The following is a 27,592-nucleotide window of genomic DNA, read 5'->3' on the forward strand; positions in this document are numbered from 1 at the left end:
GTCTAATAGGAATAAACTAAATAGAAAGTTACTCAAACAGGTCTACACTGAGTGGCCAGATTATTATGATCTCTGAACACTTAATCTGGCCACTCAGTGTATTTGTATCTCAAATGGGTACCAAAAGTATCCTATTTGCCCTGAGCTTTCTATCTGCCAGTGCAAAGGGGAAAACTGATCAGGTGCATGATTTATAGTATCTTTGATATCAAATAAATGAGGTAAGAAATCATAATAATCTGGCCATTCAGTGTATATCAAAAGTAAATGCGAGGCTAACGTAATGAGGAGTACAACATAAAATCGACACTCACCTGCAATGAATGAAGGACAGACTAGAGATTCAAAAGCCACACTGGGCTTATGGGTGAAATACCTAAATGCAGGCATTTAAAGTCAGAAACTGGAGAACTGGGGGCCCAGTGGAATGGTGGAAATTTCCATGGAAAGTTCCTCAGAGAAGCATCTTTCACTGGTTGAAGGAGGTCTAGTTCTTATGCAAAATGTAAGGGTTTTTAAAAGTTAGGAACTTCAGCATCACTTTCAGTTTCTAGGAGTAAACAACCAAATCACAGCCAGATGTTTAATATGACCCCAAGAGGTTCAGAACTCAGCAGAGCAGAGGAATAAAAATCAAAGGAAAACGTGCCCACTGCTGAACCGAAGAGGGGGCCAGCGTTAAGCAAGCTCTTCATGCTGCCACCATCCATCTCACTAACATAAAACAGTAAAATCCGTTTTAGCGACTAGGACAGAAGGTGCCACAACCATTTGCAAATCTGGTGTGAAAGAACAGCTTGGGGGGGGGGGGGAAAGTGCAATTTTCACTGACTTTATAGACAAGTCCAACTGTGGCTATTTTCATAGTGTGTCTTCACATGTGCGTCCGTTGTGCTGGGCACAGGACAGACCTCTCAGCAAATAGGAATGGTTACATCAGAAAGCACTCTGGGCATGGCAGAGGGATGGGTGGTAGTGTGGCTCACTCAGAGATTGTTTATCAATCTCTGCTCAGTTTAGAAGATAGGAAATTACTAGCAAAAAGCCTTTTTTTTTCTTTCTTTTTTTCAATTTATAAGATGAAATTTATAGTCTAATCTGGAAAGGAATGGCTAGAAAAAAGTTTGGGCCCACCAGCACTCACCAAATAAGAGAGCCAGTAATCACCAAACCCTATTTATTTAAATAACATTAATTACAGTCTTTCCTCGTGCATGTCCTCTTTCCACCTTCAGAAAGGCTTCTGGAACTTCAGAAAAAGGGAAGGTTTTTTCAATAACTGGCTGAATCTGTAAAACACAAGAAGAGGTGACTGATGGGTAGGAGCAGCGACATCCATCAAGGCAGTAACGTCTGTAATCAGTCTCTTCACGGAGGCAGACCAGTCTGTGCCTCTGGTAGGAGCTCTCTGCCAGGCCAGGCCTGTGACTGCTGCCCTGTTCCTATCTGCTCCTCTCTCCGAGGTAGCCCAGCTTCATCATCACTCCACCTAACTTCTGCTCGGCTGGTCATGTCCCTCTCCTACTCAGAACCCTTCAACAGCCCCCAAAACTGCATTCAAAGGGCACCACCACCCAAACCTCAGCCCTCACGCAGACTCACACTTCACCAAAATGGTCTGCGTGTCATTGTCTGTCATGGTGAGTCTGTGCCTCTCTGTGTTCTACCACCCTTCCCGCCCAGGCCCCTCCCTTCCCTTCCTGACCTCCCAGTTTGCAGTGTTCTCTCAACTGCTACAGGACCCATGCGGCCCTCTTTATGGACTGCTTGTTATAGCTGAATACGTGTCTCACCTACCCAGTTGGGAAATACCAAAGAGGGTACCCCAAGGTTCTTGCTGTAGGTATCCCTGTGGCCCCTCACAGGCAGTGCATTGAATGAAGGCAGATTTTTTTTGTTTTAATTTGTTAACTGTTTGGCATATTTACTCGACCAGAGCTGAGAGTATCTGTGGTATAGGCCACCTCTTTTGTATCCTCCACAACACCCAGAACAATGCTAGGCATGTGACAGGAGCTCAATAAATATCACTTATATCTATGACAAAGGAGGCAAGACTATACAGTGGAATAGACAGTCTTTTCAATAAATGGGGTTGGAAAAACTGGGCAGACACATAAAAATGTAACTAGTCCACTTTCTCACATCATATACACGGATAAACTAAAACGATTAAAATAAGAACAAAAACCATGAAACGCCTAGAAAAAAAACAAAGGCAGTAAACTGGTGTTGCTCAAAACAACATTTTTTTGGCTATATCTCCTAGGGCAGTGGTCAGCAAACTGAGGCTCATGAGCCACATGCGAATCGCGAGCCTCGGCTTGCCGCTCTGTTGACTAATGAGTTTGCTGACCATTGGGATAGGAGCTTAATCACAAGGAACAACAACAGCCTGTAATTATTGGAATTGATAGTCTAGATCAGTGGTCAGCAAACTCATTAGTCAACAGAGCAGCAAACCAAGCAAAGGAAACCAACAAAATAAAAAGACAACTTACTGAATGTGAGAAGATATTCACCAATGATACATCTGAAAAGGGCTAATTATTCAAGTATACAAGGAACACATACAACTCAATGGCCAAAAACAATCTGATTAAAAAATAGGCAGAGGACCAAATAGACATTTCTCCAAAGAGGACATATAGTGGCCAATAGACATATGAAAAGATGCTCGATGTCAATAATTATCAAGGAAATACAAATTAAAACCACAATTATATATCACCTCACACCTGTGCCTATCATCAATAAATCAACAAACAAGTATTCACTGCAGCATTATTAGATATGGAAACAACCTAAGTGTCCATCAACAGACAACTGCCTAAAGATGATGCAGTACATATATACAATGGAATATTACTCAACTATAAAAAAGAATGAAATCTTGCCACTTGTGACAACATGGTTCGACCTACAGGGTAGTATTATACTGTGAAATAAATCAGACAGAGAAAGACAAATACCATACAATTTGCTTATGTATGGAATAAAAAAAGAAATGAATAAAACAGAAACAAACTCACAGATACAGAGAACAAAACTGATGGTCACCAGATGGAGTTGAGAGGCTGAGGAGGGGTGTTGAGAGACTAGGGGGGTGAAAAGGGAGAGGGATTAAAATGCCCGTTAAAAAAAAGTTACAGAATATAGCCCTAACCGGTTTGGCTCAGTGGATAAAGTGTCACCTGCAGACTCAAGGGTCACAGGTCCAATTCCGGTCAAGGGCATGTACCTAGGTTGTGGCCACATACCTGGTGGGGAGTGTGCTGGAGACAGCTGACCCATGTTTTTCTCTCATCAATGTTTCTAACTCTCTCTCTCCCTTTCTCTTTGTAAAAAAATCAATAAAATATATATTTTTAAACAGTTACAAAATATAAAGTAGGGAATCCTATATAATAAAAGCCTAATATGCTAAGTATCTGGTTATCTATTGTAGTTGTCTGTTCAACTAATCAAAGCGTAATACACTAATGATATGCTAAGGCTGCTCAACTGCTCACTATGACATGCACTGACCACCAGGCACATGCTCCTAGGTTAGCTTTCTGCTAGGGTCCAACCAATCAGGACTGAGTGAGAAGGACCAGACATGCCCTGGAGCCCTCTCATGGTCCCTCCCTGGCTGGCCAACCTCCTGTGTCCCTCCCCAGCCCTGATCGTGCACTAATTGGGGTCCTTCAGCCTTGCCTTCGCCCTCTCCCAATGCTGGCTGAGGAACCCTCCCTCCCAAGTTCATGAATTTCGTGTACCAGGCCTCTAGTTTAGTCAATAATATTGGTGTAACTATGTGTGGTGTTACATGGGTACTGGAAATAGCAGGGTGATGACTTTCTAAGTTATATAAATGTCCAACTACTATGCTGTACATCTGAAATGAATATAATGTATATCACCTATAGTTGAAAAATAAATATTTTTAAAATGAATACAGAAAAATAAGACATGGTTAATAAAAAAAAAAAATTTTTTTTTTACTATCACTTAGGTGAAAACCAGTCAGATAACTGGAAAGTAAGAGATGTATGTGGGCAAACTAGGCCTGAGGGGAACTCACTAAGGGCTGGAACTGCCCTGGGAGACTTGGTTGGATAGCAAAGATGTTGTTGGTCAGCCTCAGCCATTCACAAATGCCTGAATGTTATTTTTACCACACGGTTCAATGGTACTACCAAACACCTCCTTCAGAAACTAGGTCTCAGGTAGCACCCTCTCCCATGCTGAGCTCTTCCTTTTCAAAGCTTCAAGCAAAGTCAATAACTGACACAGTGGACCACTTCCTGTACCTCCACGGGATAAATTGTCAAAAGGCATAAACCAACACATATGTTTTCTGACACTTTTTCTTCTACAAAAGGAAGAAGTTATGTAGTGTTCGGATGCACCTTTCCTTGTGTGAATTTCCCAGCTCAGCCACCTGAAGAGCATCTCAGATTCCAAATGTTCCCTTCTCCAAAGAGTTGGAAATTCTTCTGTACGTGCAAATCACAATAAGCTCATGATAAAAGTAACAGCTGATACGTGTTGTCCTCTCTGCGACAGGTGCCCTTCTAAGTGCTCTATATAGTTTACCTCATTTAATCCCTATATCCACCTTACAAGGTAGGTACTATTCCCACTTTACAGATGAAGAAATGAAGGCTCAGAGTTAAGTAAGTTGCCCATCACATAACTGCCAAGTGGTAAGGCAGAATTCTATCTACTACCAGAGTCTGTGCTCTCACAACTGCTCACTGAGCATTTCATATAATGTCAGCTGCTTTCTGCAGCTCCTTCTAAAATATTAAGGTGGGGAAAGGTAGCCATGGATTATAACCACTTACCTGTATTTTGGCTGGCCTGCCTCATGCTATGGGACCATGCCAGCTGCACAAGTGGTCCCTAAATCCTGTGTCCACGCCACTAAGACAGCAGATGTGTGGTACATATGCCAACCCTCCCATCAGCACCATGGAGAACATTCCTGATCAGTAAGTAATCATGGTCCTCCCAGCAAGCTGAGCATGACTTTCAGAATTCAACATTGCAGCCACTATGAACAGATCTGAGCCGGCTTGTCAGAAAAAACCTATTTGCTTTCTCTGCTAAAAGGAATGGAATACACTAATGTTGTGTCTTGCATGTCCCACATGAAACCTCCTAACCCTCCAATCTCTCTAAAGCTCCTGGGATATTGTTTTCTGGATGCTGATTACCTGAAAAGGAATCACCTGAATGCATGCTTAAAATGCAGAGTCCTTGGCCTCCTGTTAGAACTAAATCAGAATCTCTAGGGGTGAGGTGGAGACAATTCATTTGAAATAAGCTTCCCAGGTGTATTTCTGCACACTAGCAGCCTTTTGCCCCATTCTTAGGGTCCCTGGCTCATATCATACACATATTTATTCATCCCACAAAGACCGACTGTCTTCTAAGCGCTAGGCACTAATCCAAAGCCGGAACACAAAACAGGCACCTGTGACAAATTAAGAAAGAAAGGAGGCAGTAACACAGACTCGTCACCGGGCATTGGACACCAGGCACAGAACAAGGCAGCAAGCAGCATGGCCCCAGAGGCCCCAGAGGCCACTGAGTTCACTGCTCTGCTCCAGCACGAGCTGCCTCGGGCCATCCAGCTCTGGACACTTTAGACTCTGACGGGAGACCGGGTCTGGAACTGATGACACAGGCCGCCAGCAGCGACTGCACACTTTAATCGGGCTGGTCAGGCCTATTGTAGCAGATAACCCCAGAAGGCTGACTGTGGCATAATGAGTCATTCACCTCTTCCCAAAAGTGACAATAAAAAGAGGCTCTTGATTAACAGGCAGGCAAATGCCAATGTTGGCCGAATATGCGACAGCAAGGAGATTAACTAAATAATGAGGTAGTGTCTGTGAACAGCTTTGCTTCAGACCAACAAAGCTCGTTTGTTATGGACAAAGGGATCAGAGTAAAAACCCAGAGGGGAAAGAAAGGTGACCCGCAGTGAGGTGGAGATGGTTATGTGATGACACTGCTATAGTCCACCCAGCACAGGGAGCCCTGTTATAAAGCGAGTGGGCTCAACACCACACCTCCACTGCGGACGGGCTCACAGCTGACCAGGGGGCAGATGCCATGGCAGCAGCACTCGTTCCAGTCTTGGCCCCAAACTCGGGGTCTCCTGATGGTGCCTTACCTTCCTTAAACACAGGCTGTAGAAAGCCAGGCCCCAGGGGTTGGCACTTGTCTGACATCCCTCCTAGGAGGAGTTAGGGACAGTGGGAGCCTCAGCCTCCCTTGTTCCTCCGAGGCATACTGATGCTTCCAACCTCGGAGCAAAACCCTGTCTGCCCCGTGAGGGAAAGAGGCAAGAAAAGCCCGCTCACCACAAAGCACAGGAAAGCTGGTGGTGCAAGGACATCATCCAGACAGGCACAGCAGAAGGTTTTCCCTCAATTCCCATTTTCCCAGTGAGCGCTGCAGAACAGGAGAGCTTAAAAGGCACCCCAATACTAAGCGAGCCTACTTGAGAGGTGAGAAACTGAACCGCAAGTGGTTAAGTGCAAGGTCAGAGCGTCAGCAGAGGAGACACATTCAGGACAGCATGTGTGAGTGCCTGTGGGGAGGGAAGCTCGGGGCAGTCTGCTCAGCTGTCCCCCAGACCCTGCCTCAGCCTCCACTGCACATGGAAACCACAGATCTCAGAGGATGGGGTTTATGAGGAGAGACAGGCGAGTGACAGACACCACCAAAATGACCTAAGGGTCCTGGCATAAGCCCAAGTCCACACTTCTGAGGACAGACACCGGGGACCCAGGCAGGTGACAGAACCACAGTTCCAGTCTCCTAAACAAGTATGGCCCTGACCTCCGAGATAGGTTCAACATTTCAACGGTCGGGGTAAAGAGGAATGAGGGGACTTAAACTAAGGAGACATAAAGGAGACAAAAGAAAGAGGCAGACTTTGTTTGGATTTGCTATTTCTGGAACTTCCTGCCCTAGATAGAAAACATTAAGCTAGAAGATAGGCAGTGAGATGGGGTGGGATGGGGATACTCTCACAGGGAGTAACTGTGCTCCTTTTGGAAAGCATCCAGGACTTGTCCCTGGGTCCCCATGAAAAAAAGCCACTCCATCCTGCCAGGTGTGAGGGAAACTCTGCCTATATTTCCTCACGGAAATAATCTCAGCAGCATCAGAAAACGTGTGGCGTCAAGGCTTCAGATCCATGAGGCACTGGCCATATCTAGCAAGATAGCCCTCTTCTAGTGTTCCTAGGACTCAATCCCTGGTCACTGCATTCTTTCTACAGAGGAAAAAAATCCAGCTGCCAATAAGGAGTCTACAGTTTTGCAATGTAATTAACTGCCTAAACTAGGGCCTGGCCGTCTCAACAGGGGTCTGGGAAATTGTCTGACTCGGAACTTGGTACATTTTTTTTCTAAAACTGTACTATAGCCGAAGCCGGTTTGGCTCAGCGGTAGAGAGTAGGTCTGCGGACTGAAAGGTCCCAGGTTCGATTCCGGCCAAGGGCATGTACATTGGTTGCGGGCACATCCCCGGTAGGGGGTGTGCAAGAGGCAGCTGGTCGATGTTTTTCTCTCATCGATGTTTCTAGCTCTCTATCTCTCTCCCTTCCTCTCTGTAAGAAAATCAATAAAATATATTTAAAAATAAATAAATAAATAAATAAATAAATAAATAAAACTGTACTATAATGGTAACCTCTAGCCACATGTGGCTATTTGAATTTAAGCTAATCAAAAGTCAATAAAATGAAACAGTCCCTCAATTGCACTAGCCACCTTTCAAGTGGTCAACAGCCACATGTGGCTAGTGGCTACCATACTGCACAGTGCAGACAGAGAATTTCACCAACCCTACATGTTGCTAGTGGCTACCATACTGCACAGTGCAGACAGAGAACTTCTCCAACCCTACAGGGAGCCAGGGTACAGCACTGCTCAGAGATAACTCAGCGTTGCCAAAATACCTCTCCACACCCTGCTGGGTGAAGCAGAGTTCCAGTGGGCCCTCAGTAAGTTTTCTGAATTAATTTCGAATTAGTACATAGGAACTATTCTGATGCTGGCTCAAATAAAGACATAAACAGAAGTATCTACATCATCACTCAATCAAGAAGCTTGGCTGGTCACCTAGGATCTTCAATAGACCTGTGGACGTTAAGTATATGACATCAAAGGTCTTTAATGATCACATGAAGAATGTGTGCAAGAAACATACTAAAAAAGATGAAAGGGTACAAAGAAAAATTTCCCACCCCTACTTGATCCTCAGCCACCTAGCTCCCCTCCTCAAGGAGACCAGCATTTTAATTTTTTTTCATATCTTTTGAGATATTTTATGCTTGTGGCAGCCAGAGTAACAAAACCTGCAAATATGATAACTTAATTTGCAAAAAGGTCTCTGCAGATGAGATTGTGGACAGGATCTTGAGATGGGAGAATTAGCTGGGTAGATCCAACATAATCACAAGGGGGAGCAGAGGATTAGTCAGAAGGAGAGAGATGATAATGGAAGCAGAGGTTAAAGTGACACAAGGCCATGAGCCAAGGAATATCGGCAGCCTCTAGAAGCTGGAGAAGGCAAAGAAACAGACCCTCCCCACCACCTGCCTCCAAAGGAACACAGATGGCCCATTTTGGACTTCTGACCTCCGCAACTATAAGATAAATGTTATTTTAAGCCACAACACTTATGATAATTTGTTACAGCACCAATAAGAAAGTAACACATGCATATGAAGGCAAAGATATATAAATATTTTCCCTGAAAGCACAGTCATTTTTATGAGTGGCAGATTGCAATCTTAAGACTGCCTCATCACCTCCTCTCCGTCCTGAAAGATACTGACAGATTCAAGAAAAGGATTTTGTACATAGAATTCAAACTCCACTTATCTAATATCTGGATGATTAAGCAAACAAAAAACAATGAAGGTTCTGAAATTTATTTTTTATTTTTTTAAGATTTTTAATTGATTTTTCTAGAATAAGAGGAAGAGAGGAGAGAAACATCAATGTGAGAGCGAAACATCGATAGGCTGCCTCTTGCATGCCCCCTACTGAGGATATAGTCGGCAACCTTTCGGCCCAATCCTCACCAACAGACAATACCCAATCAACTGAGTCCTACTGGCCAGGGAGAGAAATTTAGTTTTTAATTATTATTGTCCCAATCTTAAAGGCAGCAAAGGATGGTAGAAGGAACTGTCCCAGAGTTCATGAGACCTGGGCCTTGACTAGCTCTGTGACCTTGAACATGTCATTTAGTCTCTTAGAGTCTCAGTCTCTCTAAACATGACACAGTGGCAGGATGGGGAGAGGAGGGGGGGAGGACAGTAAGCTAGATATGTGCTTAGGTTTTCATATTTTTAATCTTTGAGTATGTTAATCAATGACACATATTTGGCCCAAATCTAATATTTGCTATGGCCCTCCCAACCAAAAATGATTGCTAAATAGTATTAAAAATAAAAAAAAATAAAAACAGAAAATGCTTATTGTGCTTAGCAGAAAATGGCACAAGGCACAATTTCAGCTGCCCATTATACTCAATGTGTTGATTATAAATCATTCTCTGTATCAGCCTACTGATACAGAGACCATATTTGGAATACCCAAAAAACTGGTAACACTGGTTGCATCTGACAGGGAGAATCTCAGTCACTGAGGGACAGGAGTCAAAGGAAGATTTCTTAAAATTACTTTTCCTGGCTTTTAAATTTAAACCTTGCAAATGTATATCGATTTAAAAAGTTTAAGTATTTTTTTAAAATATATTTTATTGACTTTTTACAGAGAGGAAGGGAGGGAGATAGAGATCCAGAAACGTCAATGAGAGAGAGACATCGACCAGCCGCCTCCTGCACACCCCCCACTGGGGATGTGCCTGCAACCAATCTACATGCCCCTGACCGGAATTGAACCCGGGACCCTTCAGTCCGCAGACTGATGTTCTACCACTGAGCCAAACCGGCTTCGGTGAAAAGTTTAAGTATTTTAAAAGAGTAGGTTCTTTTGGTTCATGGCTTCACAGTATCAAACAACTATAGCTCCTCTATCAGATGCCTCGAATTAGAGTCATTAAGCACTCAGCCAAAGCCTACAGAATGTCAATCTTTACTAACCACACAATATGTAAGTAGACCAGATACGTAATCCTTTCTGATTTCCAAGTGTAGGCAGTCAGTGACCTGGTGCACCCACAAAGAAGCAGGATGCGCGATAAGACAGCACACCTCACCAGGGCATCCAATGTCACATATCAACTTCCATGGTTCCAGAGCCCTTCACTGTCAGAATTACACACAAGCCCAAGTAACCCTGGTGCAGAGAAGGTCAGAAGAATATTTCCTCACTGCTCCTCGCTCAAGGATACCTCAAGGGCTTCTTTATTTCTATCATTTCCTTTATTAGCCATTCTACCAGTTATCTGCCAAATTTAATAGATACGTATATACAAGTCACCTCTCTTCTTTGTTTCGTAAATAGTATTTTCCAGGTAGAGAGAAAGAGACAGTGTTTTGAATACAAAGTGGTAGTAGTAAGCAAAAGGACATCCTGAAGCAGCTATCAGGACAAGCACAGTTGTTTGCTGGCCGCTGTAGGACAGGGATCTCTCTAATAATGGGGCTCCAACCAGATGAGCACTATGAAGAATCATGGTCCAGTCCAAATTACCTTACAATAGTTTATTTTCGTCTTTCTAAAAATAAAATAAGCATCCAAGGGAGGTGGGAAGAACCCTGCAAAGGGGCACTCACACAGTGATAATAGGCTGAGCCCTCCATTGACACAGCCAGATTCAGAAGTCTGAGAAAAGGCATGCAAAAGGTGGAACCAAAAAATTTAGGAAGAGTAGTAGGTTTTTACTATCACATACTGTATGTAGTTCCTTGGCTGTAACAGAATTTAAAACATGAAACAGTACATGTACAAAAAGAAGTCAGAAGTTCCTAAGAACTGTCCATTTAACAACTGAAATAGAATGATAAAATGGGCCAGCAAGGGGCAGGTGCCAGCAGAAGCAAGTCCATCACAAAGGGTCTTTGCAAGTGGCTTAGCATGGATCACACGGTGGTAATGCTGGCCCTGCTCCAATCACTTTCCCTGCCCACTGGAAAATGACAAGGGAAGTCCCAGATCATACTTAGGCACTAAGAATGCAACTGAAAGTATAGAAGGAAAAGCACAGGACTGGGAATAGGGAAGTATGAATTCTGGTCCCAGCTCTGCAAATGAGCAAGTCCCATTATCTCTTTGAGCCAGTTTTCTCATCTGTAAAATGGGAATGATTTTATCTATGCCCTCATACAATCCTCTAGAATATATAGGGTTCTCCATCCTTTAATTCCATATAATCTCTCAATAAAGTCATAAATATCAACACCAAAATATGAGTTTGCCTTCTAGGTTATCCTTCAAAAATGGAATATCAGGGTGATTAAGATTGTGTACAAACTCAAATGGCAGTAGCTGAGGAGACTCAACCCTCAACAGCCCTGAAAGGCCTTTTGATACCCCAAAAGATGTGACCAGACTATAAGCAGCAATCCTTCCCCACAATGCCCACTGCAGGACAGCCACAGTTACTCCATAAAGTCTCCATCTATCCTCACCCATGTCCTGCCCATCGACCCTCTCAGGTATACCATTTACTGGCCCTCAATTTTCTTACACCAGCCAGGGAACAGGAGACCCCGGTACCTGACTTTCAGTCCAGTTCTGTTGGGGTTTAAATTCCAATGTTTGGTCTCCTTGCACCTTCATGGTGCCTTCTTTTTCAAGAACATAAGCAAACTAGTAGCAGCCCAGCTACAGACCCCAGTTCTGCTAACCACTAACCAATGGTTCTCAGGGGAACCATATAACCTCTCTGGGCCTGCCTCTTCATCTATAAATCAAAAGTATCAGACTAGACAGTGTGAGCTCTTTTTTAGGAATAGCAGTCTAAGTCTATGATTTCCAAGGAGGTAGAACAAAAAACACGGCACTTAAATTTGGCCACGTGAGGCAGCACACATGCTGGTTGAGCCCATCTCTGCAGAGTTCCCAAGGCCTGGGCTTGGTGGGCAAGTTGCCCAGATTATAAGAAACATTCTAGCAACACAAACAGGATGCACATACCTTTCCCTCATCCACGAGCTTTGCAATGTCATCCAGATATAGACCACTGGGCATGAAAAAGGCCCAGCGATAATGGACTCCTTGCCAGAAATGCTAAAACGAAAAGGAAAAAAAGACATGTGAAATACAGAAAAGGATAAATTCTGACTAAATGCAAATTTAGTGAGAAGTATTTTCTGGAGGACTAGGACAGACAAACTGACTTCCCATTTCATGCTGCCACAATGAGCTGCATGCCCAGCACCTTGGCACAGTGAATGACAGATAGTGAATGCTTCGTGAATGTTTAGGAAATAAATGAACAAAAAAAAATCCCTGTGAACTCAGGCTTCTTCACCAATGTGCGACTGACAAGTAAGCACAGGAAAGCTCTCCTTAAAATGACAGTCTAGATCAGTGTTTCCCAAACTTTTGACATATGTGTACCCCTTCTATAATTTTCGTAATGCTGAGTACCCCTCGTACTCATGAGAATGTAGAATTAGACGCAGCTAAGCACGGTGCAGTGCATATCCCCACCAAAGTCCGGTGCAACGCGTACCTCCACCAAACTCTTCCCATACCCCTGGGGGTACACGTACCACACTTTGGGAAACACTGGTCTAAATGGTCTAACACACTCAATTTCTTCTCTATAAGATACCTCTAGGCCTTCTCTACTAAGGTTTGAGTTAAGGCCAAGAGTCATCAGAAAAGAGCTTTTTAACTAATTCAAGAATTCTTTGGGGATAGTAAAGCATCAAAATATAATTTTAGATAAAAAATCCAATCACACTGTTTGTTTTTTCTGGCTCTGAGAGTAATAAGATAGTTTTAAAGGCAAAACAAAGTTAGGGTGTGTTTTTTGTTGTTGTTGTTGTTTTACATATCATAGCTGAGTCTTCCCCTATAGTTACAAGTCCACAGCCACCTGATTTATAATGGGACAAAACATCTCCTGGTGAAGATAAACAAAAATCTTACACCAAGAGGGTTCCTGATCACTCTACTGCCATACCTACTTTGAATTGTTATTATTTATTATCATTAGGCCATGATGAAAACAAGTGAGCTGAGGGTCTCCATGATACCCCATTGACCTGCCCAACTACACTAGGTCAGATGTGAGTTATCCTGAGTTATCCGCCAGGACCATATTCCTCCCTCCCTGCACGTACCCACAACTGCTGGGATGGCTGACTCCTCTTCCCTGGGCCCGCCCTCACATTGCCTCAGCTTGAATCTGCTGCTACCACGGCATGGAATTGGCAAGTATAATGGAACTCTCTGCTACTTGAGCTCATGAACTTAATAGCTGTGCTATTTAGCTACTTCTTTCGGCCTGTTTCCTGGCCTGCAGAATGGTGATGCCACCACCTAGCGCACAGGGTTGTTGGAAGGATTAAATGAAAATGCATGTAAAATGCCCGATACATAAAAAGTATACAATAAATGTTTCACCTCGTGCTTACTGAGGAAAGACTGGGGCAATGTCAAATGAGAGTTAAGACTAGAAAGAAAGACAAAACCAAGCTGCTATCTAGGTAGAGCTTCACAGCAGGTGTGTCAGGAATGGCTTACGGGCTTGGTCAAGTAACCCTACAGTTTATTGTCTAACCTGGAACAACTGTGAGAGTTAAAGAAGTCACCATAATTATCCCAAGACCACAAATGCAAACAGAACCAAGTTGACCCTAGAATAGGTGTAATGGACATGGACCCCTGTCAGCCTTTGGGATAGCAGGGCAGAGCCTGGGAAGCAGAGTCTCTAGTTTGCTCCTGACCCAGAGGAGCCTCAATATGCTCTTCAAATACTTTCATATTCTATGTGTCAGAGCATGAAAGATGTCAGGAAACACTGGTCTAGGTAACTAACTTCAAAAAAAGAAAGGCAAAAAAATACAGTTTGAAACACTGGGATTATCCCAAGCTTATAGGGGGCCCAGTTAATTGCACTCACAGACCAACTCATGTACTTCCTATTAAGGTCTAGCCTTCCAGACTACAATGAAAACATTCTGGTAATTGTTTAGGGTTTTAAAGAAGGAATAGCAATAGTCACCACTGCCCTGTCTATAACTCTTTACAGTGCATTGCCCTGTAAAGTGAAACTTCTGGCCAGCAACAGCAGAATTTTTACTTTTATTCCAGGCCATTACAGGAGTGAGTAAACCAAAGCAGGCAGGAGAGCCCAGAGCATTACAATGAGGCTTTAACTGCACATTCTCAGAAAGACATCAGAAACTACTTAAAAGGTTTTCACATGAGATTACCACTATCATCTTTCAAGCAGGGAGAAAGGGAAAATGAAGAGAGCTATGCCTGTTTTACTCTCAGAGGCCAGCTCTGAAGGTTAAATTGTAAGGGGACTCACTGGAATACAAACTGTAAAACCATTTAGAAAACTTAAACTTATATTTTAAGGCTCTTGGAAAGCCTGGGCTTTGTGAAAAGGGAAAGAGAGACAAATCATAGTGCGTTCCCTTTCTCTCACAGAGCTCCTGTGGACACTTTCTGGCTGTGTCTGGATCCAGTGAAAATGAAGACCCCGGAACACTTTGCTGGGTGTTCACCTCTATCACCCACACATGGTTCCTAAGAATTGAGTGCTGGTCTCTTTTATCACAGCTCTTCGCTACCACTTCTAAGTGTGTAGTTAGTACACAGAATCCGAAAGACCAAAGTCCTAAAGTTCACTCCCAGAAAGGTCCCAAATTAATTTCTAGAATAAAAAAAAGTTAAGATAATTATCAAGCCAGTCAGTCATCTCACAAATATGGGTCAGTGATGGAGAGCGCGACCCAGTGACCCATAACCTTCTACTGCCTTTTTCCTGGGCCTAAAGTACTTTGTCTAATTAATGAAATAGAATTTATCTTCCCTTTTTGTATCACTTATTCCACCTTATTACTAATTCAGATTTTAAGTCAATGACCTCTGATTACCAACAGTGAATAAGGTGGAATTATGTAAGGCTCTGTCGTCATTGTGAGGACAACAGGCTATCATGTTAAGAACAAACACTCAAGCCATCAGTCCTGTAACCAAAGCTGCACGTCTCCAGGCCCACCACACACTGGGTGAGTTCAGGTGGGGTCAGAGCTCCTTAAGCCCTGATAACAGTGGCCCTGTTAACAGTCAGGCTGACTAATCAACCGTCAGAAACTCCAGAATGCCATCAATACCTAGAGTTTCTGATCCATATGGGATGTGCAGTGTTGGGACAATCAATACAAATCCAGAAAAGGCCTGGTGGTTCTATGAGTCTTTGTAGTCTCACTGAAGTAAGACTACAATTTCTTTCCGGTCTTTGAAATTCAAAAATTTCCCATGGACTTCTAAAGGTCTGAAAGCCCCAAATCCTATAAATAAAAACAGTCAGCTGCACACTTACTAAAATTTTCACCCTCCCATACAAGAGACCTTATGTATTAAGACTGGTGAAGATAGAGAGCATCAGGTATAGGAAAGAAAAAAGCAGAAGGTATATCAGATGGTAGCAATAAAGGCTAACATTTAATAGGAGCTTTTCATTGTGCCAAGTCCTTCACATGGATTATCTCAAATTTGAACACAGTCAGGGTGCGACTCCAGAGCCCATGCTTGTGTCCAAGATGAAAGAAACTGGCTCGGTGGAAATCAATTTCCAGGAGCAAGAGGCACTTGTTTGTTCTCACCAACCAGAACTTGAATCCTTACCTTTAGTGTCTTAGAGCCCATGGTGACGCCCGTCTGCAACATGCCATCTGCGATGCCCAACCGGTCCATGTTCAGGAGAAAAGGAGTCACCAAAGTCACGTATGTGGCTCCTGACCATTTCTTGAGTAAATTTAGAGCCCATGTTTCAGTGGATCCACCAACATTATCAAGGATAAAATCAAACCTGGGGAGGAAGAAGCAAATCAAAATATCCTTGTCAGTCTTTACTCAGGGCTCCAATCCCCCTTCAATCCCATCACCATTAGCCATAGGGTTTCTTTCAGTGACAGCCACAAACTAAACTGTGCTGTGCTATCCAGCCAAGGGGTGGCTGCTTTGATAAAGGAGTAAAGGGAATAGCTACTTATAGAATCTCTGGCTTTTCTCCTAGATAAGTCAAACATGACTGACTTTTTGTGTCATAAAATCAAATTTTCTAATACTTTAAGAATGATTTAAACTAGCGGTTGTTAATAGAGGGTGATTTTAGCTCCTAGGGGACCTATTAGGCAATGCCTAGAGACATTTTTGGTTGTCACAACCCTGGAAGGTGGTGAGAAGAGGCTACTGGCATCTAAAGGCCAGGGATGATGATAAACACCCTACTGTGTACATAACAGCCCCTCACAACAAAAAATTATCCAGCCCCAAAGGTCAATTGTTGAGAAACTAAGGTAGCCAAGGTTGAGAAACCTCGACTCAAGCTCTACAGAAAACTGCAAAGCTATCCATGCGATAAAAGTAAAAGTATTCTTTAGTGCACAGAGTACTGGAATGACAAATATGTAAGGTTTTCACCTACAAAAACAATTTGCTTTTAATCCCTCTGAAGTTAGAACTGCTTACAGGAGCATCCTCTTCCCCTAGAATGTTCTACTTTTTTGTTGTTGTTTCAGGCATAGCTTTGGGACAATGTATAAAGAAATCAATAGCCTGCTCTCAGTCTTCAATTCTGCTCTAGCATGCCCAGAAAATCCAGTCATGGTGGAATCCACAAGAACTAACAGATATTCAACTCTTTATGTCTAATCTAAAGCTGCTATAATCACTTACATTCTCCTTAACGGGGATAAAACCCAATGAAGCTTTTAAATATTTGTTAAAACAAAGATCTATTTAGAGAATGTATCCTTATACATTAAGTAAGTTGATAAATTTATTTTTAATAAATTCATCTGAATGAAATCAAGCATCAGAGCTATGACAACCAGCTTCGATCAACTTTGTAAATCTTAAGTTTTTTATGGGACTACACTAAAGAAGGGCAAGTAAAAATGGAAGGCTATGTGTGCAAGAGAATGACCTTACTAGAAGAGTATTCTTTTCATTAAAAAGAATAAAAATTGTGAATTTAAATTTCTAAAGTTTCTGCTTTTAATTTTCTACTTCCTTCCCAAATTTTAAATAAACAAAAATGATGATACTTATTTTAAATAAAACTTAAGGGCAGCCTGGTATCATAGAACAGGCACCACCTGAAAAAGAAATCCTGAGACCAGATTGCAGTTCTCCCACCCATGACTAAGTGGCATGACCTTGAGCATTCAAAACTCATATACCCTCTACCCAATTTTTGAAACCATAACATGATAGAATTGGACTAAAGAATTTTGGAGCCCTTTCCTGCTATAAAACTCTAAGATTGAAATCTAAAAAGCTGTGATTTAGAAAGAGGAACAAATTTATTCTAGGTAGATTCAGAGGCCAAACTTCAGCTATCTACACTAATAAAAGAGAAACATGCAAATTAACATCACTCCACTACGCCCACAAGCCACACCCACCAGCCAATCAGGAGCAAGTATGCAAATTAACCCAACCAAGATGGCTGCTGGCCACGAAGTTGGAGCAAGCAGGAGGCTTGGGTTGCGCCGGTGATGGAGGAAGCCAAGTTTCACACCCACCCTGGCTAGTGCTGGCCTTCGCTCAAGGATACAAAGCTTCAATTATAGAAGATAAATCCAACAAAAAATGGTGGTGGCCATGGAGCTGGATTTGCCCCCGGCAATGGAGGAAGCCAAGCTTCCGGCTCTCCCTGGCCGGCCCTGGCCTCTGCTCAAGGCTACAAAGTTTCAATTATAAAAGATAAATAAATCCTAGATACTTGCTTCCAGCCAGCTCTGACCTCCGTTCAAGGAATTGCTGGGGGGAAAGAAAAAAAAAAGGAGGGGCTGGGACCTTGGGTCGCTGGGGGGTGATCAGGCCAGGATGGGATGGCAGAGGGTAAGCAGATCAGCAGGGGACCAGTTGGAGGTGATCAGGACAGGCAGTGTGGAGTGAGCAAGCCAGCAGAGGGGCAGTTGGAGGTGAGCAGGCTGGCACGTGAGGCAGTTTGTGGTGATTAGGCTGGCAGGGGGGGCATTTGGGGATGATCAGGCTGGCAGGCAGAGTGGTTAGGGGCAATTAGGCAGGCAGGCAGGCAGGTGAGGGGCTGGAGCCAGCAGTCCTGGATTGTGAGAGGGATGTCTGACTGCAGTTTAGACATCCTTCAAGGGGTCCCAGATTGGAGAGGGTGCAGGCCAAGTTGAGGAACCACCGCCCCCCCCCCCAACCAGTGCACTAAATTTCATGCACCGGGCCACTAGTAAGTTATAAATATAAATTTTAACTAAAGCTGTCAAAAAAAAAAAAAAAAAAAAAGTGATGGTCTACATTTGTAAGCTGATGAGATCCCACTGGAAGGGAGTAAGCAAAGGATTAAGACCACTCATGAGTGATGTGGATGAGCAAGCTGTAGCACAGCTGTGGGTGCTGGTCTGGGTATGCTACAGCCTTTCATTCATCAGTTCCCTATTCTCTGGTGACATACTCCAGACATGTTTAAAGATAAGGTAGATAGAGGGCAATGGGTTGGCCTTGGCCTCAGTCTTATACTGCTGTTCCTAGAGGCAGCAGAAAGTATAGATCAATGGAACTACCACTACCTAACACTGTTTGGCAAGAGTGGAGGCTCCATAAACAGTTGAAGGAATAAGCAGTCAGTTCCTGGGTGCACTGCCATACTGCTGTTGGGAGTTGGGAAAAGGGCAGGCAGTCAGACAGGGGCTCCTTTTTTTTTTTTTTTTTTTTTTTTTAAGCCATGAAAATATATTTCTACACAAAGTGGACAAGAATAACTGGCTTCTGAAAAGTAATCGAAAAAGGAAACACCTTTGAAAAAGAAGCAATAAGCCCTGGCCTATGTGGCTCAGTTGGCAGGACATCAGCCCATGCACTGTACACTGAAAGATGGCCAGTTTGATTCTCAGTAAAGAAAAAGAAGCAGTAAAGTAGATTTCCAATCACTTCTAGGTTATGCTCTCAGCATATCTTGGCTAGATGAAGACCAGATTAGTAAGCACCCACAGTCAAGATGAACAGGAACTGGGAGGCCTGAATCTGCTCCCGTTTGTACATTAAACCAAACCACAGCCTGGCATTCAGAAGCACCGAGAACATTCACAGTGCTCCCATCATCAATATTTATGCTGCCTTTGTTTCTGTGAAGCCCTCATTAAGCCAAAAATGTGTTTAGTGCTAAGCATAAATTTTCATGCACTGCTCTAAGTTCTTCCTGTGTTCCTTTTGACAGATGCCATCAAAAGGAACACACTTACAATTTTGCCTTCAGACCTGTTACAAGCCAGTAATGAAAGTTAACTGAAAAGACCCCGTAAGCAAAATATCTTCCTCAATACCTATCTCATTGTGTTACTGTGCTATGTTAACATCTGGAATTAAAGCAGAAACCAACCTAAATGATTTCTACTGGCATTGAATATTTTCATAGATCCCTCTCTAAGATTCCCAACATGATCACCAAACCATCTCAGGCTTTCATTATCAACTGTGAACATTGTTCTAATACATACGGTTTTGAAGATTTCAATTGTTCCTCCACATTTCCAGATTTGTAATCAATTACATCATCTGCCCCAAGTTTCTTTACAAGTCCACTGGCATCCTGAGAGCAAACTGCTGTCACGTGAGCATCCCATGCTTTCATTACCTGCCAAATAAGGAGGGGGGGGAGGGAGAAAGTAAAAAACATTTTTTAAAATAGCTGGCACCACGTGTACATATATCAGCCTGATCTCTAGAGAACTCTAAGTGCTTCGTCTTAATGAGCACTACAGGAAGCCATCTGTCAGAAACTAGGAAAAAATGATTCAACTTTTATTCACTCAGAAAATTCCAAGAAGTAGATCTCATTTCCCTGGATGAGACAGCCAGTCTCCTGTTGTAATAGTTATAACCAATCCAATCAGAGAAGGACTCAATGCTTCACCAGTATCAGAAAAGAGAGGAGAGCTATAGACTTCTAAGTACTAAAGGAGTCTATAGTACTTTTAAGGTTGACAAAAGTAAATGCAAATAGACCAGAGGAACAACCTATCACTAGGATGTGCACTGACCACCAGGGGGCCCGCACGGAACATGGCGGGCGTTGGCCATGGTGAGATGGTGGAGCAGGTGAGCTAGGGGGTTGAGAGTGGGGGAGGACATCAGACCAAGGTGGGGCGCCAGTCACTCTGGTGGTTACTGAAAATTCTTTGCTCCTGAGCGCAGTGGTCCCACTTGGTGCTCACACTCACTGCCGGTGCCTAGTGCTGATCCCGATCACTCAGCACCATCAGCGGATGGGAGCAGTGGCTGCCGGCCCCAATCACCCCTTAGCACTTCTCTACTTCCCCCTGCTTCTGAGGGGCGATCAGGACCGGCAGCCACCACTCACACCTGCTGCTGGCGACAGCCCTGCTCACACCTATTGCCGGTGCCAGAGTCCCTGCTTGGACCCACTGACAGCGCCCGGTGCCAGTACCGATCGCTCAGAGTCAGCAATGAGTGGGAGCGGCGGATGCCAGCCCTGACCATCCAGAGGGCTTATCCACCTCCCCTTGCTCCTGAGGGGCAATGGGGGCAGCAGCCTTCATTCGCACCTGCTGCTGGTGCCAGCCCCAATCGTTCCACGCGGTCAGGGGGTGTGAACAGGCTGGCACCATCAGTGTGTGGGAGTGGTGGTGGTGGTGGGACCGGGGCTACAAGCAGACGGGACCAGGGGCTGTGGCTGGTGGGGCCCAGTGGGGGCACGGATGATGGGCTGAGACCCGCCACTGTGCCCACCACAGCCTCGCAGCCCACAGTTCCTTTCAAGGTGCACGAATTCATTCACTGGGCCCCTAGTAAATAAATAAAAACATATTCTCAGAAAATGACAATTTTAAATATATTCAGAACATAAAAATGCAACATTTCTTCATCTGTATCTTTAATACAGTCTTGAGTAAGGCAGCTGTATCAAAGCAATTAGCTTGCTCTAGCTGGTTTGGCTCAATTGATAGAGAATCAACCTACGGATTGAAGGGTTCCAGGTTCAATTCTGGTCAAGGGCACATGTTTGGGTTGGGCGGGATCCCCAGTAGGGGGTGTGCAGGAGGCAGCCAATCAATGATTCTCTCATCATTGATGTTTCAATCTCTCTCTCCCTCTCCTTTCCTTTCTGAAATAAATAAAAATATATATATTTTTTAAAAAGGCAAATAGCTCCAGTACTAGGTGATAAATGATTAGATGCTTTTTAAAAGAAGTGAGGAAAATAAAATCACTTTATTTTTAAACATGATTACCTTGGAAGAAAAAAGACCTAAATATATAGTTCCCAGATATAAAATGTGGACGCCTGATATTTTTAAAATAAGGAATGTCCTGGTTGGTGTAACTCAATTGATTGAATCTCATCCCAAGCACATAAAGGTTGCCAGTTCAATTTCCCATCAGAGCACATGCCTGTTTTGTGGGCTCAATCCCTGGTAGAGGGTGTGCAGGAAGCAGCCAATTGATTTTCTCAATGAAACACTCACATCAAAGTTTCTCTCTCTCTCTCTCTCTCTCTCTCTCTCTCTCTCTCTCTCTCTCTCTCTCTCCCTTCCCTTTCTCCCTCTCTCTCTCTCTCTCTCTCCCTTCCCTTTCTCCCTAGAAAAATCAATACAAATCTTACATACAAAAAAATAAATAAAGGATTTAAAAACCATATATAATCTTACCTAATCTCTCACTTTTAAAAGCAATATTGACCAAGGGTTTATATGCCCTGAAAATAGGAGGGGAATTAAAACATTTAGGAGTGACATCATGTAAAATGTATGATGTTTATAGGCTGTAAACAGAGACACTTGAGTACAATTACATGTTGCTTTCAACAGCAAGTCCCAATCTATATTCAATTATGTGAAGAATATAATCCAAGATAAATATCCAGTACCTATATTAAAAACAGACTGTGGAGGAAAAAAAAGGAAATTATGTTTTAAGCACTACATTTAATGGTTTGTTAAACAGTATTAAATCCTCAGGAAGAATTTATCACATGTTGAAACAGTTCAATTAATTTTTTCCAAATTTCTAGTTTTTTCTCTCCCACTTAGAACTATCTAGTATCTTTAAACACCACTAATAGATTTTAAAAACAGCGTACATTTAAAAACATTTTGTACAAGCACAAGCATAAAAAAAAAAATGCGTACATGGCAGACACAATGCAGAAACAAAAAACAGCAGCCATTCCAAAAGCTTTTCTATGTGCCCCACCCCAACACAACTCTCTCCCTCCCTGGAAGTCATCATTATCCTGATGTTTATAGTAATCCCCTCCCTGCATTTAAAAATATTGTTTTAGCACCCAGATAAGCATTCCCTAGACACTATAGTCTTGTGTATTTTTAAAATTCAATGTTTTCTAAGCCTCTTTTTAACTATAGGTTCCTCTTCTATCCCTTCACTTTGTAATAATTTATCAGTGAAAAAATCCAGGCCATTGACCGGACCTGCAGTTTCCTGGTGAGGAATTTCTAATTGCACATTCAGGGCTCAGTTCTGCATGCTGCTCTGTGCTCTGTGTCTCCTGTTTCAATCCCTCTAGCAAGACTATGGAAAGTGTCTGGCAAAATGAGAGAAGGCACATCATGTCTGGTTGTTGCTCTTCTTATCTTAGCAGCTGTCTACTGGTGGTTGCAAAGTAATATTCTTTTTTTTTAATTTAATTCATAAAAGTAGTTGGAATACTTTTATGAAGAAACATGCTTTGTTTACTCAGATAAAGTTCATACATAAAGGCAAGACACATAATTGTTTACCTTTTTCAGTTTTTAAATAAGTTGGTCCTCTTCCAAAACTGAGGACGTTTAAAAAATATATCATGAATTCATGGATTTAAATATGTTTGAAGGGTTTTGTTCCATAATATTATAATTACTATTATTACTGAAACTCAAAGTGTCACATCTTTGGGAGTTCCTTCAAGTTAATAGTTTCCTCATTATTTAATATATTCCAGGCTCATTTTGTGCCACAGATCTGGAATCTGCCATTTCTCCAAAAAGCCCTGCTTTCTTTTAAGGAGCAAAGATATTTCACGAGACAGCTTTGCATACACCAGTACACAAAATATGTTGAGTTCATATTGATGTTTCCTATTCAAATTCAAGACTACAAAGCTTTCCAACATTTCTTATACGAGACATCCACAAAGTAACTCATATATTAAACCACTGGAAAGATTAACACTTCCTTCTACATTAGAAAATTTCCTTATTTGAAGGGCAAGCTGAAATTACAGTGAATTTATTGAACCTACCTTTCCCTCAGGCTTTTAAGAAAAAGCAATTTATGTGAATTTAGAAATTCATGAAATAATAATCTTTCTATTGATAAGATAAAAAGTCATTTTTTTAAGAATTTTTTACATTTTTAAAAGAAATGAAAGGAGACACAAAGAAATGGAGAGAGATTCTGTGCTCATGCATTAGGATCAATATTGTTAAAATGTCCATATTACCTCAAGTAATCTATGGATTCAATACAATTCTTATCAAAATTCCAATGGCATTTTTTACAGAGAGCAAAAAACCTTAAAATTTGTAAGGAACCACAAAAGACCCCTAGTAACCAAAGCAATATTGAGAAAAAAGAACAAAGCTAGAGGTATCATACTCCTCAATTTCAAACTATACAACAAAGCTACAGTAATAATAAATAAATAAATAAATAACAGCATGGTACTGACAGAAAAACAAACACAGTCCAATGGAATAGAACTGAGAGTCTAAAAATAAACCCACACTTATATAGACAACTAATTTACAACAAAGGAGCCAAGAATATACAATAGAAAAGAAAAGTCCCTTCAATAAATGATGTTGGGAAAACTGGACAACCACATTCAAAAGAATAGACTACTATCTTATACCATACACAAAAATTAACTCAAAATGGAGTAAAGACTTGAAAGATTTGAAACCATAAAATACATAGAAGAAATCATAGACATTAAGCCTTTGGACATTGGTTTTAGTGATGATTTTGTGGATTTGACTTGAATAGCAAGGGAAACAAAACAAAAGTAAACAAATGGGACTATATAAAAAATACAAAGCTCCTGCACAGCAATGGAAATTATCAACAACAAAAAGGCAAGCAACTGAATAGGAGAAATATTTGCAAATGATATATCTAATAATAAGGTAACATCCAAAATATATAAAGAACTCATATAATCAACAATCAAAATAAGAAACATAAACAACCAACTAAAAACTACATATACAATAGGATACTACTCAGCCATAAAAAAGACAGTATTGCTATTTGTAATAACATAAATGGATCTTGAGGATATTATGCTAAGTGAAATAAATCAGACATAAAAAGAACAAAAACTGTATTATTTCATTCACATGTGAAATATACAACCAAAAAGAAACAAACAAAACAAAAACTAGGGACAATACAATAGTGGTTACCAGAGGGGAAGAAGTGAGGGGAGGTCAAATGCTTAAAAGGGGCCAAATATATGGTGATGGATGGAATCTAAACTTTTAGTGGTGGTGAGCACTCTACAATGTATATAGTATATTCTGAATTATAATGTTGTACACCTAAAAATTAGTGTTATTAACTAACTAAGGCAGTGCATGAAATTCATGCATGGGGGGGGGGAGGGAGGGAGGGTTTAGTCTCCTCAGCCCAGCCTGCACCCTCTCACAATCCAGGACCACTGGCTCCTAACTGCTCACCTGCCTGCCTGTCTGATCGCTCCTAGCTACCCCCCCCCCATCTGCTAGCCTGGTCACCCCCAACTTCCCCCCTGCCGGCCTAGTTGCCCCCAACTGCCCCCCCCCCGACCTGGTCACCCCTCAATGCCCCCCTCTGCCGGCCTGATTTCCCCCAACTGCCCCCTTGCAGGCTTGGTCGTCCCATGCAGCCTGCTGTTCGGTCATTTGGTTGCCCCTCACTAACCTCCTGCTGACCTGGTTACCCCATGTAGCTTGCTGTTTGGTCATTTGGTTGCCCCTCATTGACCCCCTCTGCTGGCCTGGTCGCCCCATGAAGCCTGTTTGGTTGTCTGTTTGGTTGTGATGTTCACTTAAGCTTTTATATATATAGATGTAATCTAAAATAAACAAACCAAAAAACAAAAAAAAAACACCTAGCAGGCTTAAATAGTTAATGTTTGTAAAGTGCTAGCATACTATAGTTAGCTCAAAATAAGTCTTAAACTATCATCACCTCCATCATCAATCAGTCTTATTATTTCTCTTGTTAATGTATTAATTCTACTACAACAACAACAACAACAACAAAACCCTAGAGCAGCACATATAAATTCTTTTCAAAATTTAAAGAAAAAAATTGTTTACCTGTATAGCAAAAGTACCAACTCCGCCTGAAGCACCCAATATTAAAACACTGCAATGCAAAAGAAACTACAATTAATGAGAACATTAAGTCAATAAAATTGGGTAAATAAACAAGATGTTTTTACCATGCAACTGGCTTAAAGATAAACAATCCCAAAAGCAAATAGTCATTCAGCTTCCCAAGATTCTATTACATAAGGATTTTTATTTTAAATTCACCAGTAAGCTATAAGTACTTCAAGATAGACATTCTATAAACTTTACTAAAAATACTAAAACTACCAATAATTTGTCTTTTTTAAAGAAGCTCAGATGGTTCTTGGAACATCTGACAATTTTTCTAAGTTAAAATCACCATGGCTTTCTCTGTAAGAGAAAGAGCTCTGGGATCCTTTTTAGTGTGTTAGAGTAGATTCAGTTGCTCTCTAAGAAAAATCACATTCCTGACCACATTCCAGGCAAAGTGGAATAAACATCTTTTGTTCACACATGTCTCGTCAAGCTCATCGACTTTCATAAATGGAAATCTCAGCCTCAATTTGGCTTCCTGTGAAAGCAGATGAATCTGTCCTATCAGCACAAACATTCTTTGCTCCGGTTTTTGCCATGTTTGATTACTGTAGCCCACCTGCAACTCTAGACCAAGAGTGTACATCAGGAAGATTATGAATGAGTGAGAGTGGGAGGGGTAAGGGTGTGAACCCTCTGAAATTGTGAATAGACTAAAATAATGAACAAAATTTGGTATGATTGTGCGTATGTGCATTGGGGAGGAGAGGTACCCAGACCAACTATCAATTTCCCAAAGAAATGGACCCACTATTCAAGAATCACTGCTTTCCATACTCTTACTAAATTTTATTCTTAAGCCAGAGCACCAGTGCATTACCTTCGTTAGACTGCAGTTTCAGGTCCCCAGACAATTGTTTGTACTGAACTGCACTTTGATGTTATGCTACCAATATAGGCTGAGGGACATTATAGTGACAGTTGACTTTTAATACTTTAGCTAAGGAGATACCGTTGACAAAATCCTTCACAAGAATTCTCGTTAAGAGTGCCTATAGAAAAACATTTTTTGAAGATTAAGTGGTGGGAGTAGCTGTGCTTCCATTTGTCATGACACATTGTATAACTGCTAGCTGTGCGTCCCTCTTTGCCTTGGCTGCTGGGAAGTATGGAGAATTTTGCCACCGGTCTCTAGAAAGTACACCGGAACTTAGAGCATGTATTCTATCTACAATCTTAGCCCTAGTTTCATTTTAGATTTTTCTCTCTTACCCAAATTACAGAAAGCTGGTTGTCACTCTTTAGACCAAGCAGTCAAACTCAAAGGCTAACACAAGCCAAATAAACAAGGTTTAAGTTTATATGGGCAGTAAAAAACAAAAACTTCCATTTTCATAGAAACGTTGGTTTATTTACATAGAGACATGCTAAATACAAAGGGCTGAAATATATGAGTAAATTTTAACATAAAATAATAGAACATTTTAATAAAAATTAATATTTTCTCTTGAACATTAACTTACCAGACACTGAATAACTGCACAAATTAATAAGAGTAACACAAACAAACCTATTTTTCTTATTCTCCGAAAGGAAAATACTTCCTGTTGCGCACAGCAAACAAGTCAGTATAAGACTAATGATGTGGCAATTGGCTGCTAAAATATTTGCTGCTAGTATTAATGGAGAGAAATGGTGCGCCTGCGAGTAAGGCACTTAAGGGTAATCATTCAAGATTACCTGCTTATTGTGGCCCATTCTATGAAAGGTAATTAGTCAAACTCTCATTTAAGTTCTTCACAATCTAATCTTCATTTGAATTCTGACCCCTCTCACTAATTCTCACAAAACTCCCAGCAACATGATTATAGTAATCAGTCATTAGCAAACATTGTAGTTTGTTATTAATAATTATGTATAACAGTATATTGTAAAATTAAATTACAAAATTTTTATTAAAACGTTTCTTAGATACCGTTATATTGGCTGGGCCACAAAAATATTTGTTGTAGGCTGCATGCAGCCTGAGGGCCAAGAGTTTGACATATTGGCTTTAGATCTTAAAAGTTATTAGTAAAGTTTCTGAGCCAGCTGTTCCCTTTAAAATTA

The 27,592-nt window shown here is 41.7% G+C and overlaps 1 protein-coding gene across 2 annotated transcripts in view; it reads right to left on the reverse strand.

Moving 5' to 3' along the window:
* Positions 1 to 1,163: 1,163 nt before the first annotated feature.
* Positions 1,164 to 27,592, reverse strand: part of RTN4IP1 (reticulon 4 interacting protein 1) — a 43,585-nt gene continuing 17,156 nt past the window's right edge. For both annotated transcript variants that reach the window (XM_084890557.1, XM_084890556.1), the window contains 5 exons: positions 25,475 to 25,523; positions 19,652 to 19,788; positions 15,801 to 15,984; positions 12,123 to 12,215; positions 1,164 to 1,289 (listed from right to left, as the gene is read on the reverse strand). In XM_084890557.1, the coding sequence (XP_084746683.1) occupies positions 1,182 to 1,289; positions 12,123 to 12,215; positions 15,801 to 15,984; positions 19,652 to 19,788; positions 25,475 to 25,523 (571 nt within the window). In that variant the 3' untranslated portion in view covers positions 1,164 to 1,181. The remainder of the gene's footprint in view (positions 1,290 to 12,122; positions 12,216 to 15,800; positions 15,985 to 19,651; positions 19,789 to 25,474; positions 25,524 to 27,592) is intronic.

The sequence above is a fragment of the Pipistrellus hanaki genome, assembly GCF_964339955.1.
Source record: "Pipistrellus hanaki genome assembly, chromosome: 7".
Taxonomy (NCBI): domain Eukaryota; kingdom Metazoa; phylum Chordata; class Mammalia; order Chiroptera; family Vespertilionidae; genus Pipistrellus; species Pipistrellus hanaki.